This window comes from Serinus canaria, chromosome 8, assembly GCF_022539315.1.
Source record: "Serinus canaria isolate serCan28SL12 chromosome 8, serCan2020, whole genome shotgun sequence".
Classification (NCBI taxonomy): domain Eukaryota; kingdom Metazoa; phylum Chordata; class Aves; order Passeriformes; family Fringillidae; genus Serinus; species Serinus canaria.
The window spans coordinates 4,924,940-4,945,534 of NC_066322.1; the positions used below are offsets into that span (position 1 = coordinate 4,924,940).

Consider the following 20,595-nt stretch of genomic DNA (forward strand, 5'->3'; position numbering starts at 1 on the left):
AGGGTGAATGTGCCGGTGGTTGATGGATGCTGTCCCCTGGGAGTGGGGCACAGCTGCTGCGCTGCACGGCTTGGCCCCCCATCTCCCGGAGATTGCCGATGCAAAACACAGCTAAGGGCAGGGGGAGGAGCAGCTGTGCAGGGACTGGTGTCCTGGGCACTGGCTTGGTGCTGAGGCAGTGGTGGAAAGGCTGGAAGACAGTGGATGTTGGCCAGGATGGATGTGATGAGGATAAATATGTTGCTCCATAGTGCAGCGATGCAGAAGTTGGGGTGCACTTTGTTCCTGAGCCCAGGGGATGGGGACTGGGAGGGCTAAGCACTCCTTCTGGATGAACCAGGGTTGTGTCAATGGAAGATACCCAGGAGAGGTCCCTGTGCCATGGCCAGACCTCGCCTGCATCTTTGCTGTGTGGGCCCACACTTGTTGACAAGGACAGACCTCCTCTCCAAGCCATTAGGGAAGCAGCTAATTAAGCTCTGCAGTGTTCCTGGGAGGTCAGCAGGAGATGTGCCAGCATTGCAGCATCTCCCAGAGCCTGCACTGGGGCAGGATCTTCCCACAGTGCCCAGGGACAGGGGGAACTGCCCTGCTCCTCCTCATTCCATTGTGCACTTAGTGCTGGTGGGGTGATACAGTGCTCAATGCCCCAGGACAGAACCCAATGTTCCCTGCCTCAGCTGGGCTTAGGATAGAGGGCTCCTGGCTGGGATGTCCCACAGCTCCCAGCAGCCCTCGGCATGGCTCCAGCAAGGCTGGGCAGAGGGGAGAGAGCCTGTACAAATATTATTGTTGTTGTTATTCCCCATAAATATATGCAGGCACTTAACGACCTTGGCATGGAGCATTTCCTGGGGATTCATGACCAGTGGGTGTTAATGGTCTTTAGCTGCACCTCAGGCCATCAGCTCCTCCCAGCCCATCATTAATCCACAGGAAATGTCTCGGGCATCGATCCTCATTGCTTAATTAATAAATGCAACTTGTCTTCTGCCTGAGATTTAGAGATACTCGCTGCTTCTCTCCCTGCTGCTTTGAAGGTGACTTTTTTAGCACAGGTCCCTCACGCTGGGAGGCCCTCGTGGGATTTTGTTTCCTGGCATTCATGTGGGTGTGGGCTGTGGCAGCAGGAAAGTCTTTTCTCTCCTGGGCGGGAGGGAAGGAACTGAGCTGCTGTTGGGTTTGGGGTTTCTCCAGCTAATGTGGCACAGCACAAGGAGCACATCTTTCCCTCCAAAGCAAAAGGCTTGCTTACCTTCAGCTGAGTGCATCCAAGAGCCTGGGTGAGAAGTGAGCCAGCATGGAAGAACGTGGCAATTCTCCAAGGCCTTAGCAGGTTCTATAATAATCGATGTTTTTTGCCCATGAGTCACAATTCATCTCTAATCTTCCTCGGGGGAGGTGGGATTTGCTATCTTTAGTGCTCACGACTGCTGCTTTCCCGGGCTGAGCATCCCGCTGAGCCTGGACTCCTGCTGCAGGGATGCTGACCTGGCAGCCAGCTGCCTTTCAATCCTGCTCCCTGTTTCTGTAGCCCTCACCACCAGCTGGCTTTGTGCAGTGGGTGCCGCAGTATAAATCATGTTAATTCCTGAGATGCTTTTCCGCGGTAAGTCTGAAATTCCCATTTTGGTTTGCTGGCTTGCCTGGCGAACTAAATTATTTTCATAGCCCCTTAAGGGCATATTGTCAGCCCAGACTTATTGCCGTTATACACCATTTCTGAAACATTAATATCTCTTCTAAATATAGTGTATTGACAAGGTATCTGGTATAGTGTAAATCCTTGGGACATTTGATCCAGATCATTAAAACTGAGTGAAGGAAGGGAGGAATAGATCAAGTTACTTTGCTGCTCTTAATTCAAACAAGCGATGAATTATTCATTCTGCTATTAATTCTACAGTCCTCCTGCTTTTTATTTATTTCTCTCTTTATTTATTTTTTTCCTCCCAGATAGGCAGCTCCAAAAGGATGCTCGGGCACTGGTGAGGGGAGATTTGCCTGCTGGAGGATGGGGTGCACGGGGCTGGGCTGTCTGGCAGCGCTGGCCATGCTCTGCGGGGCTCTCGGGGATGCTCCCAGCAGAGGTAAGAGCCTGGAGCCAGCTCCTGGTGGGCTGGATGGGCACCCATGGTTCCTGAGGAGGGGAGGGCCATTTGCAGTGCCACAGTGGCTCTGGGGTGCGAGTGGGTTCCAGCTCTCCTGCAGGGAGAGGGGCTGGCTCAGGCCAGGGGCAAAGAGCTGGGATCTGGAGTCATTGTGGTGGCAGCAAATGTGGGACACTGCTACGTGTTTGGGTTTCTGCTTTGTGCTTACCTTACTGAGGACTGCAGATAGGGGTTGTCCTGTTGTGGTGTACAGGTGCTTTGGTGAATGTATATAGACATATATATTTATATGTGAATGTATGCATGTATGTGTATGTGGCAGGCATGCAATGAATCTCTCACCTTATGCAGATCAAAGGTCCCCCAGGATGCACAGCAGGGTTAGCAGATGACACAGTAATTCAGGGGATAGGGTGGCTCATCAGTCTTCCATCCCAAAATGGCAGGGCCTTTCTTACAGAAGGGCTGAGATGTCAAAACTCATCCCTGGTCCTGGTACAGCATCTCCTGAGGGCACAGCACTGCAATGTGGTGCCTGCTCATCCCCCACATAAACCCACCTCGGCTTCCCAGAGCACCCCAAGGCTCCCAGCCCTTAATCCATCCGTCTTCACTGTGGCTACTCACTTCTCCCACAGGCTTCCCCCTTGGGTATTTATTTCAACAACGTTATTCCTTCAGTACCAGTCCCATATTACTTCACTGCCTGTCCCCAGTAATTATCAAGGTGATTTTAGATCTGGCCAGAAACACACTTGTGGTGCTGCATCCCACACATCCCAGGACCCCCTTGCTGGGAGGTCACCGTGCCAGTGAGCACGACGAAAAGCAGTGTGCACAGGCTGACTATTGATTTGCAATATACTTGGCCCAGATTGATGGCAGTGAGCATCCAGCCTTGTTTGGGAACCCACACATGTCTCCCGGGGGCTGTGCAGGGTCTGCATCCCTCCCAGACATGATGTATGTTCCCCCTGTATCAGCCTCTTCACCCCAGCCCTAATCAGACCCAGGGGCAGGTGACAGCCGGCCCCTCTCAGCCTTATTTTATAATAACCATGTCTCAGTATAAAGATTTCATTAGGAAATCGATCCCTACATGCATAACTCATTGTTCAGCACATCGAGCCATTCACCCCTGCTTCTCCCAGCTCAAATTCTCTGATACCACTCTTATATGGAGGGAGTGGGGTCAGTGTGAGGCACAAAGCTGAAGGGCTGGGCAGCTGGGGCACTGGCAAGCCTGGTACCACTGAGCCTTTAAAACTCACTCCCAACTTCCTTTTTCCCAGCCATAAACAGGTGGGCATGCTGTGCTGGCACTGGCAGGACAAGCTCAAGGGCACAGCTGAGCCCTGCTGCAGCCCCCACGGGGCAGCATGGGGAAAAGGGAGGGATGAAAGGTGATGGGGCCACATGTGTCTTCCAGGGAGAGTGGGTGGACAAGCCCAGTGGAGTTCTGCAGGATGCTGGTGTTCTGCTACTGTGGTGGTGGGATGGAGCTGGTGTTGTGCATCCTGTCTCCATTCTTTTAGGCTTCCCCTGGAAAGGGGACATCACACCCCCTTCTGTATCCCCCAGGCATCAAATGTGGGGGAGTACTTTCAGCACCCTCTGGCAATTTCTCCAGCCCCAACTTCCCGGGGCTGTATCCCTACGAGACAGAGTGCACGTGGCTCATCGTGGTGGCCGAGGGCTCCTCCGTCCTGCTCTCCTTCAGCCACTTCGAGCTGGAGTACCATGACACCTGCGCCTACGACTACCTCCAGGTCTACAACGGGGCTGCCCGGGACCGGGGCAACCTCCTGGGCACCTTCTGTGGCCACAGTCCCCCGCCACCCTTCTCCTCCGCCTGGCACGTCATGGCCGTGGTCTTCCGCTCCGACCGGCACGTGGCCAAGCACGGCTTCGCCGCTGCCTACAGGAAAGGTAGCAGGGAGGTCTGGTGGTCACTGAGCATCCATCCATCCATCTCTGCTCTCCCACTGCCCTCATCATCCTTGCCTCCTTGCAGACGCCTGCGGTGGGCAGCTGACGGGGCTCTCTGGGGAGATCACCAGCCCCCGCTACCCCGAGAGTTACCCCAACGATGCCGAGTGCCGCTGGAGCATCGGGGGGGCCAGCGGTGGTGGCCCCCTCACCCTGGTGTTCGCTGACTTCCAGATGGAGGGGGGCCAAGGCTGTGGCTTTGATTACGTGGCCCTTTTTGATGGCCCCACTGTCACTGCCCCCAGCCTGGGGCGTTACTGCGGCAGTGCCCGCCCTCCCCGCACCGTGTCCTCCACCCCACACCTCCTCATCATCTTCAAGTCGGACTTCAACATCGGTGGCAGGGGCTTCAAGGCCCATTTCTACTCAGGTGCGGGGGGTCTCAGGGTGGTGGGGCAGTGGAAAGGATGTGGGGACAGGCACTGGGTTGGGGTGGTGATTCTCCCCCTCCCACAGCAGCAAGAGGAGATGATCATGGGGGGGATTTCTTTGGGGAGAGCCCATGAGATGATGGTGTGAAGTGTAAAACACCACACAATGCAAATGGCAGTGGCGATTCCAAGCCCTGGGTTGCCCTCCTGAGTGGGAGTCACCCTTGCTCATGCCATTCCCTGGGGATATGGGTTGCTCCTGTAGGACTTTGACTGCCCTGGGAGTTTCCATCCCCCAAAACTGCTGGCTGTCCATTGGCTGAAAACAAGTGAGGTGAAGGGCAGAGCATCCCTTAGCAATAAAACAAATGGTCACTCATCCACACTCAGAAGGCTTCAGGTTTGCTTTTGATTTTTCCTTTCCCCTTTTTCCCTGAGCAGGCGAGTGCCAGGAGGTGTTCACCAGCATCAAAGGGAATTTCTCCAGCCCTCAGTACCCCAACTTCTACCCCAACAACCTCAAGTGCCAGTGGAGCATCCAGCTGCCCCCGGGCTACCGGGTCAAGGTCTTCTTCCTGGACATGGAGCTGGAGGGCCGGAGCAGCCTGACGGGTGACTGTGACTATGATCACTTGTCTGCCTTTGATGGTGGCACTGAGAGTGGATCCCTGCTGGGCCGGTGGTGTGGGCGGGAGAGCCTGGCACCCGTCACCTCCCGCAGCAACCGCCTGCTCCTGCTCCTCCACACCGACCGCAACACGGCCAAGAGGGGCTTCTCAATCTCCTACGTGGGAGGTAAGGTCCCACTTGGGTGTTGCTCACTGCTGTGGTTCCATTGGGATGTGCCTGAGACCATGTAATTTCCAGAAGGATCATCAGTGAAGATTCCTGTCTGCAGGAGCAGAGCCCGTGGCTCCTTAGGGGTGGGGTGGAGGAAGACGTGGCAAGTGAGCTGCATGTTGTGTTTAGTATTCAGGAGATGCTTTCCAGCTTCAAATTCCTGTGTGTCTGCCACTGCCATGTTCCTGTTCCTCTCTCAGGGTGTGAGGGAGAAAAAACCTGCAGGTTTTTAATGGAGCAAAACCCCAGAGCAGGTGACGAGTTCAAGCATCCGAACCTTGTTCCCCACTCCCCTGGGAGCTGTGGCCTTGCCAGCCCATGGCTGAGCAGGCAGGCATAAACCATGTCTCTTCCTCCAGGGAGGGCAGGACCCCCAGGGCACAGCATTCCCAAATCCACCTGGCCAGCCCTGTCTGGCACACCCCTGCTGCTGGCCTGCCGTGTCCCAGCCAGCACGTCTGGCATGTCTGCAGCTGGTGGGAGGAGCAGTGTGTAACCTTCCTGCTCTATTTGCCAGCCTTTGCACCTCAAACGCCAGCAAATTTATGGCGTTTGTTGTATTTCAGTATAATTACATCTGAGCTGACCTGTGGATCAGGCATGATTCAGCCAGGGGCAGCCTTTCCTGAGGCTGGAGCCAGAGCAGGGCTGCTGGACTGGCAGCACAGGCGCTGGGGAGGCTGGCCTGGGTTTTGTTCCTCAGCTGAAAAATCGTTCTTCACTTCCAGCACAGCAGAAATCATTTGGAGGTATGTGGCTCTTGGAGTTAGAGATGGGATAGAGTTTTGTCCTGAGTCTCTGCAGCCTCTGGAGGGAGAGAGGTAGTAGTGAACATTTAGCAGGGCTGTAGTGTGCACAGCAGGTCTGTGCCTGTCCTTGTTGAATTCTCACTGGTTTACAGCTGTATGCAGGGAGAAAATCCTGGTGTCCCTGCTCCAGAGAGAGCAGCCTGCAGACAGATAGATGGGGTGCTGCTGAAGAGTGGGGGTTGTCTCATCACAGAAAGGGGTGTGACATCTCACAAGTGCTCAAGGCTCCTGTATCCCCTGGTACACACTGCCAAATGCATGCTAGGGGAGGACAAAGGCTTGGATGTGAAACTGAGCCTCCCTCCACAGAGCTGAGCCTGCTGGCTGTGTTTGCCCAGTGATTCCAGCATCTGCTTGTGATTAATGTCCTGCATGTCACACCCAGCTGCCAGCACTGCCAGGAGAGTGGCTGCTCCCACTGGGCACACCAGCCTCTCCCTGCCAGCAGCTTCCTCAGGAGCCCACAGAGGCAAAGGGGCACCTCAGTCTCTGCATCCACACCCACAGCCCTTTAGCCATTCAGGTATTTCCCTTTCAGGCCCACCAAAAGGCAAGGCTTGGGTGGGGCATGTGTGATTTATGGCCATTGAAATGAAAGCCTTCACGCCAGGAGAGAGGATCTACTTTCTCCTCCTCCTGATCTAATGCACTTTAGTTATTTGGTAAATCTTCTAATGGTTTTATAATGCACTAAGCGAAGCAAAGTGACACTATTTTTTTGTATTGATTTTATTGCATCTTCCCAGTTTCATAAGGCTGAGATTCAGAGGGAGCTGGAATAATTCAATAATTCATATTGCCCAAGTGGTTGGTTCATGCTGAGCAAGGATTCACTTTAAAGAGGGGGGTATTTTTCCTCCCTGCATCTTTCCCTATGTGGATTCTTTCTACATCCAGAGAGGGGGCTGGGCCATTCCCCAGGAAGATGCCTCAGGGCCATGGACCCAGCTCACCCTTTCAGGAGCGCCGTGTGGCAGCCATGAAGCTGCCTCACTCCAGAGCATGCATGGAGTCCCTCCAAGATATGTCTCCTCTGTTTCATCAATGTAGTGTCTCTTGCAGGGGTGTTGTAGGATGCAGAGGAGCGCTGTGCCCATGGCAAGCTATCCACAAAGCTCTTGAGGTCTGGTCCTGGGCAGCAACTCAAATGTCCTGCTGGCGTTGCAGTGGTGGAGAGTGGCAGTGACAGCAGGATGGTGTTGCCTGTAATGGCACTTGTTTGTCCCCTGGAGACCCTAGAAAGAGGATGAGGTTCAAGAGGGTTGATGGTGAGATCTCTCCCTTGGGCAGAAAGCAGAGTGGTACCTGGGAGCCATCCATGTCTGCCCTTGGCATGGGACAGGGCTAAAATACAGATATTGATTGCTTTCTGCATTCTGGATGTAGCTTTTCTCCTGAAATCCCCTCCCCCCCACAAGTCCTACACATGCACCCTGTTTTCTGTCCCAATAGTTGTACCTATGAATGTCAGCTGCACCCGGACAGACTTCCACATCCAGATCCCTGTGCAGTCCCTGGCCCAGCTGGAGAGGAATAGGATTTATTTGGGGACCCCCTCCTGTGCAGCCCAGGTGGTTGGCAGGAACTTTAAAATACACACCAGGTTTGACACCTGTGGCACTGAATCCCAGGTAAGTGATCAGCAAACCCTCCTTTACAGTAAGCTGTGTAAATGGTTAGCCCTGTGCTGGCTGCAGAGAGGTATTCCCAGTCCCTCTCACATTTTCCCAGTAGATACTGGCCTGATTCCTGGCCAGCCCCTCCAAACCCCTGTGAAAAGGAGCTGCACAAAGCCTGATGAGCCGTGTCCCTTGTCTTGCAGAGACGCAACAACACGTCTGTCATCGTCAGCACCCTCTACATTGATTTTTCAGTGGGAGACCAGGAGGACATCCACCAGTACGAGGTGCAGTGTGAGCCAAAGAGGAAGGAAGCCTCAGTGACCCTTATTGCTGGCCCTGATCCATCCAGGCTCAGCCAGGCAGAAAACCTGGTGGATGCCCAGAAGTGGGAGGGGGAAGCGATCGATGCCCGTGAAATCAAGAGTCAGGACACCAGCGACATCGTCTTCATCAGCATCTGCATCCTGGCTGGGCTCCTCATGGTCATCGCTGTGGTGGGGCTGGTGCTTCTGTAGGATGCTCTTTCCAGGCTCCAGGGATTGCAGTCCCAGTCATGCCCAGGGCAGAAAGGCACCCCAAAATCCACCCTCACCTCAGGCTGAACCCTAACACAGCTGCCCAAACAGAGACACAGCTCCCAGGCCCTGAAACTGAGCCTGAACCCAACCTCCACCTTCTCTCAGTGCCTGAAAAATCTGGGCAATAGGCAGCCGTTTCCCTTCCCAATTTGTTTTCCTCTGTTTCAATCTGTCCATTTGGCTCAGGAATGCAATTCTTGTGCTCCCTAACTCTTCCCGCACCTGCTTCAATTTGTTTTCCCTGTAGTGCTGCTGCTTTTAGGAAAGAAACGTTGTTTGCCGATGGCTGCAAATCTTCCTGTCAATTATTTCTAGCTGAATTCTTGGAGGTACAAACCACCCCCAAATGCAGCTATATTCCCAACAAATGTTCTCTGTGCTCCAAGCCCATGCTTGGGGGCGGCTGTGGAGCTGTGTTACAGGGATCTCCACCTGGCAAACACAGATGTAGCTCATGTAGGTGCTCCCAGGTGATGTTTCTGGGTGTCTGTGGGTGATGTGATGAGATGCATTTGCTGTGCCCTGGAGCTCCTTGTTTGATCTTATCATGTTGTCTCACCTTCTCGCAGGACTCACCTGAGTGCCTCAGCCACCAGCAGCTGGAGGGGAGGAGAACAATCCTCTTCTCCTCTGTGTTTTCCTCCTTTCCAGCATATCCAGGTATCCACGGCTCTGAACTCTCTACCAGCATTAATCCTGAAGTGTGAAAATATGGACAAATCTGCTACGTCTTGGGGAGATGTTGGAGTGCAGAGGTTTTGGTAACCCTGTAAAGACAACCTTGGCAGGAGGGGCTGGCTCTCCTGGGACCTCAGTGACACCAGATCTCCATTTGTGCTCCCTGCAGAAGGTGAGTTCAGCACCTGAGAATATGAAAAGAAGAGTCCTGTGATCATCTGCCCCTCCAGAAAACTGAGGATCTTTACCAAGAGCCCTGATGGATGGCTGAATGACCTCTGCCTGCCTCTTGTGCCACCCCAGCACAAAGGACATTCCCCTTCATCATCAGAGACGGGGTGGCTGTCACAGAGCAGCCTGTGTTCATCCCTGTGGGTCAGAGCCAGTGTGTGTCAAAGCCACATGAAATCTTGCTATGGAAAGAGGTCACCCCTCCTCCTCCAGCCTTTGTGAAACACACTGCAATGCAGGGAGAGATCCTAAAGTATCCCAGTGTGGTCATTCAGGGGCACAGCAACCCCCTGGTGCTGTTGAATCCAGCATTTAGCAGGGACTGGTATGAGAGTCCCATCGGTGAAAGGCTGCCCTGACTGATGTCCTGCTTCCCTCTGGGTCAGCTCTGTTCATTGGGGCATCAGAGCAAGCAGCAGCAAAGGAATAGGATGATGATGGAGCAGCTTTTCCTCCTGGATTGCACCAGCCCTGAGAGAGTGTCTGGGGAGGGAAGAAGGCACGGGGCTGCGCATGCCTCCTAACGAGGAGCCTTCGTTTCCAGAGCCCGGATTGATTTGGCGTTTGTTGGTGCAACACATCGGCAAATGCGAGATTTCCGAGGGAAATGTTTGCCAGCACTGTGAAGCTCCATTAAGGGAATGTTTTGAGAGCCTGTTGTGTGCAGAGATGGTAAACAAGGCCAGCCTCCCCCACTGCTTGCAAAGCCTCACTGCCAGTTAATTGCTGGGTACAGAACTGTCAGCTTGAGACCATAGTTACAAGATTTGACAACTGAAAGAAACTTAAAGATATAATTAACCTTCTTGGTGGCCCAGATTGTGCTGAAACAGGTGAGCACTGCGGCTGCTGCTGCCTGGCAGGGAGCCCACAGCACCCAGCAGCATCCAGCCCTTGCCTGCAGGACAGGCACTCCTTGCCCAGCTGGAGCCTCCAAAACCCTGTGATTTGCAGGGAAAAAGGGTTTTCTGGATAGCTGTTGGTGTTGCACTCAAATAAGGAGCTGGACTTGGTCACCCCAGGAGGGTTTCCAGCTCTGGCTCCAGTTCACAGCCACCCAAGCATCCCTGGGTGAAGTGCTCTCCTGCACACATCCTTGTGGATGCAGGACTGGTGCTGTGGGAGCAGCTTTGATCCTGAGTCAAGGGGATCCCCAGCAGCCCCAGGCCTGCAGGGTGTTATCCAGGGGTAATGGACAGGCTGATTATTGCAACTTGAATGGCTCCAAAAGCCCTTTACCCACTTGTTTCTGATGGCATTCACAGCTGCCATCTGCCACCAGCAGTGACCCATTTGAGCCAGTCATCTCACTCAGAGCAAGGAAAGCCTCTGGTGCTCACCAAACACCAGCCCTCCTCAGCTTCCAGTCCTCCTCCACCATGTTTCAGCCTCTCCACTAGATTTAGGCATCCAGTCTTTCCCTGCCCTGCAGGAATTTGCTCTCTGGCATCCCCTGTTAAACCAGGTCTTCCCTGATGTACTGCCCGGGCTTGGGATGGAGCCCAGCAGGGGAGGGGGACTGCCCAGGTAATTTCCTGAAAAAAACCCTTCTTCTCATGCAAAAGCTGCTCAGATGAGTGGCAAACAGATACCAGGAATCCATCACCAGCACTCCTTCCCTCCACCCGTGTCTGTGATCCTCACACATCAGACCTCTGTTCCCTTCCTCAGCGTTTGCCCGGTGCTTCCCGAGCAGGCGGGGGAGCGGCGGGCACGGGCAGTGCTCCCGTGGCTCATCTGATTATTTATTTAGAGCACGATGGCTGCATTGAGCCGGGCTGGATGCAGCCTCCCCGTTTCCTGGCTTTGCTTACAGGAGTGTAGTCTCTTCAAAGCAAAGGCTTGGCTGTTGTGCGGGAGGGAGAGCCTCTGTTATCCCTCTGCAAACGTCTCCCTGCAAATCCAGTGAAGAACTGTTGGAAAATTGTAGATCATAGAAAACAGGACTGCAAGAGCCCCCAGGAGATCAGTTGGTTCATTCCTCTCCTTCCCTGGGGAGATTGCTCCTACTGGAGAGAAGCTGTGCTAAAATATCTGAAAAATCTCAGCCATGCTCTCTGTGTTTTCTGTATTTACCAGGAAGGTTTTCCTGATGTGTCACACTGTGAGGGTGTGCTGCTGGGGGATGTGCTTTTGTGCTGCTGCACTGGACAAGAGAATGATGGTGGAAGTGCCCCGAAATGGGCACTGCTCCCTCTGCGCAGAGACCCTGGGCACTGGGCAGGACTGGGCGTCCCACTGGGGAGCCCAGCAAGCACAGGGTGTTGTGATCCACCCCTTCCCAGGCAATTTATTCCATGTAATGTTCACTGGAAGTTTTCTGTGGTGAAAGCCACGGTCCCCAATGGGTGGACCTTCCTCCACTGCTCTGCTCAGAGGGTTATTTGTGTCTTTTCAGTTTTTATACTCTAATCCCAGTCTGGAATGGGGTGCTTGTGATTTCCAGGGAGCCAGTGCTGGAGCTGAGCCCATGACTGAGGATGCTGGTGGTGTGCATCCTCAAACATTTTGGGGTAATTTTGCAGGGACTGGCCCTTGGGCAAGCACAAGGGCAGTTCATGGGCTGGAACAGAGGGGCAGGTTTGCTGCTCCGCAGGGTGGTTTTCTTGGGAGTTGGTGTGTAAAGCCAGGAGGCCACCAGCCCCTTTTGCCAGCAAGCCAGTCATGGCTCCCTAGGAGCTTGGCACAGATGGGTCAATGGGTGTGGTTTTGTGCTGGGAAGCATGGAGCTCACAGGTACCTGCTGGAGACCCTGGCCACAGTGGCACAGATGAGGAGGCAGTAGTCAGGCAGCCCAGCCATCTGGGAAAACATAATGGATCAAGCATATGGACAATTAAAAATGCAATGACAGCATTTAGGAGGAGTTGTTTTCCAAGCTTATTTTAAGCCCAGTTTCCTGATCATCACAGCCCCAGGGACAGCGAGGCCCTGCTCGTGGGGATTTTGGTGTGTGGAGGCTGAGTGCTCCATGATGGGTGGGGAGCTCACAGCTGGATTTTGAGCTCACAGTCATGCCTTTGTGGCAGCTTTGGGGGTACAGATTTGATCCTGCCTTCTCCCTCTGGCTGGCTCTGCATGTTGGAGCCCCCCTCCTCTTCCCTCTCTCTGGGACAGGATGCAGTGTTTGCAATGTGAACATTCCAGCTCAGGCAAAATATTGGCCACAGCAGAAATGATTTTGGCTTTTGTGTTTTTCTTGCCATTGGGGCTGGCTGTGCTAGAGGAACAGTGTTTGTCCATTAAAGGAGCACCCTTTATAGCAAGATAACTGCTTGCTAGATAATAATATATAATTAGCAAGGATCATTCCATAATCTAGTTTAATTGACAGAGACCATGGATGTTGTTCAGGGGACTGCCAGCACAAGAATTGGAGCATCATTAATTGCAGTGTAATCCTGGCATGGGCTTCCCTGTTTTTTGCTTACTGTGACATGTCAGAGTTCCTTTGTGCCTCAGTTTCCCCTCCTGTGAGGTGCCATCTGAATGTTGCCATGCCCTTCATGGAGGAGCAAGGTTTTGCTGGTTGTGGTCAACCAGGCTGGGGAATTCCCTCATGTGTTTCCCTCCGTTTCTTCTTTTCTGCTTCCTTCTGTCCCTCCACTGCTCCAGCCTCCTACTTCTGCTCCATAACATACCCTGGGAGGGGAGGGAAGTTCCTGGAGCATCCTTTGGGCTCCAAGAATTTCTGTGGCTTCTGTGGCATTTCCTTGCCTTAAAGGCTTTTAATCCAGGGCCAGTTTAGCCAACCCTTCATATTACAGGGCTGCCAGGGAAGCAAATGAGATCTAAAAGTTTGGGTTCTTTGTGAAGAAACCTTTGAAGAGCCTCTTGAAAGATGAAAACTGGTGAGCTGCTGAGCTCTCTCTCTTCCAAAGAACAGGGAGGGTCTTGTCTACTCCCATCTTCTTTCACCCAAGTAATTTGCAGCAGGACAAAGCTCTCCTGAGCTGTGCCTGCTGATGGGGAGCAGAGCAAGCTGTCACCTACTGCTTTCCCAAATTTGCTCTTCAAAGCCAGGGTCAGATGTCAGCTCTGGCAGGAGTGAATTCCCTTTTCCATCCCTCCTGGTGCTGCCCTGAGCCCACCCTGTATTCCCCTCACGTGGGGAGGGGGATCAGGAGGTGACACCTCCAGAGGGTGCTTCCCTCCTGTCTTTGCTGGGTGCAGCAGGTCTCTAGAGGTCTGCAGCTTTATGTATGTACTCCTTTGCTGAAAACAATCTGTGGGACAGGCTTAATCTGGAAGGAAAAGGGGAAAAATAAGAACTTTTCTCTAGATTGGGTGCCTCCTTCATTTAACATTTCCCCTGTTAAAAGGGATTTCAGTCATCATGCCAGAGAAACCAAGCACAAGGGAGCCACTGCTCAGCCCTTTCATCCTCCCTTTTTAATCTAGAAGGGTTTCCCCAGCATGAAGACTGGGCTGCATCACCCACGGGAGGGAAGGAAGAGCCAGGGAGCAGCAAAGTGATTCAGCAGCTAACCCAAGGCATAAATAAACACAGTGTGCAGGTGAGGCTGCTCCATGGAGGGAATCTGGTTTTGATAGACTAATTAAAAACTTCATTAGTGCCAGGTATCAAGTATCCTGTTGTCACATTTAGCATCACCCTTTGGGAAAATGAAACCCTTTTTGGCCTCTTGCTTTCCCATCTCTGTTTTTGTTTTCTTTCCCCACCTTCATTTCTGTTTTTGTCCTTAAAACCTTCCCTGGTTCCCTGAATTCCTCCTGTTGTGGGTCTTGAGCCCACCTCTCCAGACTCTTTCCAGTTCCTCCAGTCGGCTTCTGCAAAGCTGAGTCTGTGAATCCTCAGCCCAAATGTTACTGCCAGCTCTAACATCAAGATAAAGGAACTGGACCCAGAGCTTTACACTTGGGTTCCTTTGAAACAAGTTGGGCAAAAAATATCAACCATTACATAGAGGAAATTTATAGGAGAGTTTTCTGCCTGTGTGCAGCAACTCTGCATCCCTGAAGTTACTTTCTAAATCAAAAATATTTGGCACAGCCAGACTGTATCTGACCTGTGTGGGAAGCTTCTTTGGCCTGGCTCTCATTAGACCAGAAGTTCCTCATTTTCAGGAATTTTGCTTCTCACATTACCCAAATAGAGAAAACACAGCCTGGCACCAGAAACAGGAAGCTGAAAATAAATTCTGCAGGTCTTGGTGTTGCAGCTCTGATGCAAAAGCTGTGTCATTCATTGATCCTGAACCCCTCCTGATGGTCCAGGATCCTCAAATTCAATTACAGCTGTGCAGTTTGAAGCTATTTAACTGGGAAATGGAGCTGATTGCTTATAAGAAATTGAGGGGTTTCACATTTTTTGCTACAGCCTGGTCAAGAAGTGTGACATGTTACTGAAAATTACCCACACCATCACCACACATAGATCTGCCAGTTTCTGCCTAAAACACACCCGAGCTCAACTTCCTACAAATGAAACCTCTGTGTTCAGCTGTTTGAGGACACCTTCAATGTGCACAGGCAAAACTGGTCTTGCACTGGCCCAAGCAAACAAAACAGGGTTTAAGATATTCTTGAGAGAACCTGCAATTATCTAATTAAATTTATGGAGTTCAACACCAAGTAAGTTTTGAGTGTTTCTGCTAAAGGTCTGCAGATGAAAAAAGTATCTAAAAGCTCCAAGTAATGATAACAGTAATTTTTTGGGTGAAGATATGAACACCATGCCTGAAGAGCCTTAGTAACAGCTTACAGAGAACAAGACAACTTGTGGCACAAAAGAAATCAGAGCAAATATAGAGGAAAGAATTCCAATTTTCAATAATGAGAAAGAATTTAAACAGTAGTTTGTTGCTTAGATTTGTTCACACACTCATTCTGAACCATGTTCCTTTTAGAGAAAAAAAGCCTTTAAAAGGAGTATTTGGTTTTATTTAGATAATTCATGTCAAGTTTTTTTCACATTACAGTAAAAACAAGCACCATGTTTACATCATGAGTGAGGTTTGGAAGGCTGAACGAGCTGCTCCTTGAACAGCAGAGGCATTAAACAGCACCTTTACCCTGGGGCTTTAGAAAATGCCCCAAATCACAGAATGACTGAGAGGATGGAAGTTACTGAAATCCATTTTACATCCAGCTCTGGAATGCAGCAAGGGGAAATCACCCTGGCAAAACAGCTCTTGCCACAGGCCGGCCCAGCTGCAGCAGACATGGCTGATTTAGGACTAACTAGAGTTTGCAATTATCCCCCAGGATTCCCCTCCCATGGACCAAATACCCATAATTACCAGTATTTCCAGCCAGCACAGCACAAAGCTGCTCCTTTAAAAGGGTTATTCAGCTGAATACACCTGAAGATCCACACCAGGGATCGAGCTAAACTGAGTACAACAAACGGGCACAAGAGAGAAACAGGTGAGTCAGCAAGGATGGAAATGCACAGGAGAGTGGAAGAAACTTTCCTTACAACAAACCCACATGGATTTCCAGCAAGTCAGAGTTATAGCACCCATTCCATGACTGGTTCTTCCCTCCAGCAGCCCTGTTTGTGGAGCGCTGCCAGGGAGTCACCCAGTCAGCCCTCACCGCAGGAAGGGCTCCCAGTTCCACGGAGATGCAGGCACAGCAAGTTCTCCCTCGGGATCAAGCACAACTCCTCACTTTTTATGGCTCTGCACAAAGGCAGGGACAGGGAGCGTGCCATCCTTGACTGCTGCTTGGGTCTGGGGTTTGTGCTTTAATGAGAAGACAAGGGCTCGCACGGCCCGGCGATACGGAGCGCTAATGAGGCGGGAGCAGAGATGAAAAGCTTCACGCTCAATATTTTCAGCCAGTGGGTGATCAATCTGAAAACAGCAAAGTATAAAATTAGATCTTTACATTTAATAAGGAGGCCAGCTGATTGAAATTGGAGTTTGGTGCCTTTCAGTGTTTCTTCATTAATCAGCTTAGATTCAAGGAAATCTGCTTCCCATCACAAGTGTAACAGGAAGAGCAATTTAATTCCACCCTAGCAATTAAGGGACAAGGCAGCGTGGTCAGTGGCAGGGAACATATCCCCACCTCCAGCTGGGTGGCAGTACTTTGCCATCACAACAGGAAACTAATCTGTGACAAGCTTTGGGTATCAAGCTCACTGCAATTATAAGCTATGCTCTAGTGTCTCCATAAAGCTCACTTTTGATCTGGCTGATATAAGGTACCTTGGATACTATTTTAAACTTGATTCCAACAGCAACTCTAAGACATGCCAAACACTTGGCAGCTCTGCCTGCTGCTATAAAGGGAAATGTGGGATCTCTGTCTCTAGAAGGAGGTGTAATTAAGAAAGCAGAAAGGGATTTGCTAAATGTTAATTATGTAGTTATTGCTTCAACATGTGCCAAAACCTGTAATTCAGCACAGTTTAGGAAGAAATCTCCCACCCTTCAAGAAATGCTTTTAATTTCACTTCTGCCTTTTGTGATGGGGAATCTTCCATGCATTGCCTGCAGGAGATTACAGTGAGCTAAGTGGTATTCCTGCAAGTTCTTCGCCACACAAGTTTTGCCACCCATCACTAAAAAGCCCCTTGGATCCCCTCAGTCCCACCTTCCCTTCTCTCTTTTGACACCTCTCAGGTGTCAGTGCAGCAGCTGTGGCTCCCCTGCCTTTATAAGCAATTCACCTGCTGTGACCTCTGCTTGCACATGTGGTGGCTGCAAGTGTTTTCAGGTGAGTCCTGTTCAGAAGCAATTCTGCTTTACCCAATTCTACTCATTCTAGGGTGGTACCAGAATCTTTATGTTACACAGATTAAGACTTTACTGCCACTATAATCACCATGCATAGCTGTGCTTTCTAAGAACTAAGCTTGACTCACCAAAGGTGAGCTCCCACCTTTCTGAGGCATTCCTACAGTGAACCATCCTTCTGTGCTGCCCCAGACTGGAAGCTGGAGAGCTTGTTCTCACAGCTAGCAAATACACAACTTTCAAACTCTTGAATGTTTATCACTTGACTTGTTATTGAAAGGATAATTAATGAATAAATTGAAAAGAGAATTATTATGGCATTTCACAGACCAAGCAAACTAGTTATTAAGCCTTACAGCAGAGCCTTGTTCATTTAGTTAAACATACCTGAGGGATCTGGTATTTATCACCACTTTATATACTGTCAGCCTTGCCTCTCTGTTTTTGCTATAGATTTAAATTTACAAATATTTAATTAGGAAACACCCAAAAAGTCCCACTGTTGCTTTCATAGCTGTTTAGTAGGAAAAGCTTCATCTTCTATTAATTTCCTCCTTGTACAGCCCAACAGAAGTGGCCACACAAGTAATCTGTTGACAGGTTATGGAAATGACAACACTCACAATTAGCAGGTTCCCTTGGTTAACAACCAAAAACCATTATCTACCTTGCAAATGAAGTTACTCATAAATAGGGATGTGCTGTGAATGCCTAAAAATAGGAACAGATCACCTGGTCTTGTCCCCACTCAGCAGGCAGGACCAGCTTGGCTGGAAAAGGTTTCACTTGTTCCCACAAGAGGGAATTTTTGGAGCCACAGGCAAGTGGCTCTGAACTGTACCTCCAATTCCAGGGCTTCACTGAGCAGCTTCCGAGCGTTCTTCCTGAACGCCTCGGTCCTGGGGTCACTCCTGACCTCGATGGAGGGCCTGTTGGAGTGCTCCCTGATGAAGCTCCTCCACTCCCTGAAGATGTCCTTGGCCAGGCTGGACACCTCTGGCTCGGGGTGTTTGCGCATCTTGTTCACCGTGTGACCTGGGAAACAGAACGGCTCCTGTGGGACTGGCAGCTGGGGAAGGTACAGCTGGCACCAGTCAAATCATCGTGCTAAAGGAGCCACACACCTTCCTAACTCAGTCTCAGCAAAAGCACCAAACCACTGACAAAAACATAAATACAAAATGACCAGGATTTAAGCGTGGAGCTAATTATTCCAATTAGTAAGGAATTGTGAAAATCACCTTCCCAAGTCACCCAGGTGTGGAATGACACTTATTTAACATAGGCTACACTAGCTGTTTACACTGATCCTGGATCTGGTGAAGGTGTTTAAGCTTGGCCTACAAAAAGTGCTGGTTTTTAGCTGGGAACCCCTTTAAGGAAGCAGATGTTGCTGGTGATGGCTGTAGCATTTAAACATGGGAACACCACGATGACTCCAAGCAGAATGTTTCCCATCCAGAGGGCCTGGCAGTGCAGAAGAGGCTTTCCCCTGCAAGGAGACAAAAGGGACCTTCCTGCTTCCAGAGGGGTGTTTTTCCCCGGCCAGGAGTGCTGTCGGCCAGGAGATGTCACTGTTAAGCTTCAGTGCCTCTGCCAGGCCGGCGCTATTCAGGCAGGAAAAATCCCTGGAAAAATCCCGGGAAAAGCCTGAATAAGCTGAACGTGGCAAATGGAATGACAGATCAAAAGGATGGGGAAAGGGGTGGATTGCAGCTCCTTTTCCAGGGCTCTGTGAACAGAGATCCGGCTGCTCCGATGGCAAACAAAGGCCGGGATGCTCTCCCTGTTCGGGAAAGGCAGGGACCATGAGGTCACCGTTATCCCTCCCCCAAGCCCTGTGGAGAAGAGGCGGGGATGGGGCTGTGCCATTCGCATGGAGCTGCCCATCTGCTGGGGATTGCTCAGCGTGAGGATGCAGGAAGCAGTTCTGGGCCACTCACTCTGAGGAGATTTTCTCACACCTTCAGGGGATTCAGCCAAATCAGATAAATGAGCAGTGACAGCAGGAGAAGGAATAAACCACAGAGTTACCATGGAGAACTCTTCAAAATTCTGACCTCAAAAGGGGTGATGCAGTATTTCCTGGGAGGAATCAGAGGACAGCTGATTTTTTCCAGTACAAGCTGTGCAAACTGCAGGCTTGATATCAACAATATTTCATTGGCAGCAATTTCCTCATTTCTTAAAAAGCTTCCAGACTAATCTCTAGTGCACTGACAAGCCAAGCAGACACAAGACAGCCTAATATTCACAGTTTAGATAGACCAGATGTACCTATTTTAGTGGAAAGTAACACTTCCTTGGAAGGTATCTTCTTCTTCAGCTCCTCCAAAGCTTCCATCAGGTTCTCTTTTGATTGCCCAGGAAGCTCAAGTATAGACTTCCATCGTTTTATGTCTTCCACAACCACAACTCTCTGGGAAAGAGAAAAGCTCCTTATGAAAGTGGAATATTATGATAAGAAAGGACACCACCTTCATCTCAGCTAATGGGGCTGTTATCAATACATGAATTATTGATCATGGCACAGAATGTATGATGGGTACTTGCTTGGAATTAGAAAACTCCTGCCAATCAAGGCTGAAGTAACCAGCAAACAAAGTGAGAGGCTTTCACCCGTCTGCCAAACTCTGGGCACACAACAGCAAACTCCTCCTAGAGGTGTTCTGAATTAAAGGAATCCATTGTTTCTAAATAGGAAAAGGGATTAAGAGGGAGGTGGCTGATTATCCTGAGAATCCAGCTCAGATTCACTTCAGAAGTAAAACAATGCCAGCAAGGTGAGAAACAGAGCATTAGGGAACACGAATGCAGACCTGGATACACTGCATAACTGCAGTGTTTTTCACTGGCTTTGCCAAGGACCTTGACAGAGCAGACTACAAACAATGCAAGTCTCATATTTTAGGTGTGAAGCATCTTATCCAGCAGTGGTCAGACAACTGCAGTGCTTTATGCACCATTCCTTTGGTTTTTGCCGCACTTGATGAACTTTTTGGTACAGCAAATGTTTTGCTGTTGTGTGTCACAAGCAGGTGACCAAGAGGGGTTCAGCTCTCGCACAGGTCTCACGCACGACATCCATGAAATGAACGGAAGGGTCTTCCTTGCTGGAAAGGGATGAGAGCCAGCTGGAAATGCTGGGGCTGGCGGTGTCACCGGGCTGTCCTCGAATCGTGTGCCCTGCCTGACGCTGCACCACGACGAGTTATAACCCACCCTTTCCAAGGCAGCAGAGCCCTCTGCATCTGTACAACCACCTCCCTGATCGGATCCCCCGTAGCGCTGCACAGATTTCCGAGCAGAACCGCTGTCCACACACCGCCGCTCCCCCGCCGCCCCGCCCGTGTCGCGGCCGGTGCCGCGGGAGGCCGGGCCGGGCCCCCGCTCCCTCCCACCGGTGACCTGCCTTGAGGGACTCGAGGGTGACCTGCCGGCAGACGCGGGGTCCGGGCGCGGCCCGGCGGGGGCTCTGCGGGCCGCGGGGGCAGCGCACCACGAACCGATCCATGTTCGCCCGGCCGCCTACCGTCACGGAAGCCGCCAAGGCGGGCCCGCCATTTCCGCCCGGTAGTTCCCTCCAGGGGCGAGGCCCTATAGGATGGCCGGGGCTACCCCGCGGTGTGGACTACATTTCCCAGCAGGCCGCGCGCG

At 51.2% G+C, this 20,595-nt stretch overlaps 2 protein-coding genes across 3 annotated transcripts; one reads left to right on the forward strand and one right to left on the reverse strand.

The window, feature by feature from the left end:
* Window positions 1-1,836: 1,836 nt before the first annotated feature.
* CDCP2 (CUB domain containing protein 2) lies at window positions 1,837-12,040 on the forward strand. The gene is made up of 6 exons (XM_009088757.4): window positions 1,837-2,090; window positions 3,693-4,040; window positions 4,126-4,470; window positions 4,913-5,266; window positions 7,573-7,751; window positions 7,943-12,040. The coding sequence occupies exons 1-6, from the start codon at window positions 2,015-2,017 to the stop codon at window positions 8,255-8,257; spliced, it is 1,617 nt and encodes a 538-aa protein (XP_009087005.2). The 5' UTR covers window positions 1,837-2,014; the 3' UTR covers window positions 8,258-12,040.
* A 3,071-nt stretch (window positions 12,041-15,111) lies between these two features.
* TCEANC2 (transcription elongation factor A N-terminal and central domain containing 2) lies at window positions 15,112-20,516 on the reverse strand. Of its 2 annotated transcripts, none has more exons than XM_009088756.4 (4): window positions 20,351-20,516; window positions 19,216-19,357; window positions 17,780-17,973; window positions 15,112-16,050 (listed from the first exon to the last, which is right to left on the reverse strand). In XM_009088756.4, exons 1-4 carry the CDS (start codon window positions 20,450-20,452, stop codon window positions 15,862-15,864), a joined length of 627 nt encoding a protein of 208 aa, XP_009087004.1. In that variant the 5' UTR covers window positions 20,453-20,516; the 3' UTR covers window positions 15,112-15,861. The 2 variants fall into 2 exon arrangements, with proteins under 2 accessions (XP_009087004.1, XP_050833572.1); XM_050977615.1 differs by having other exon boundaries at window positions 19,216-19,353; window positions 20,347-20,464.
* Window positions 20,517-20,595: the final 79 nt, after the last annotated feature.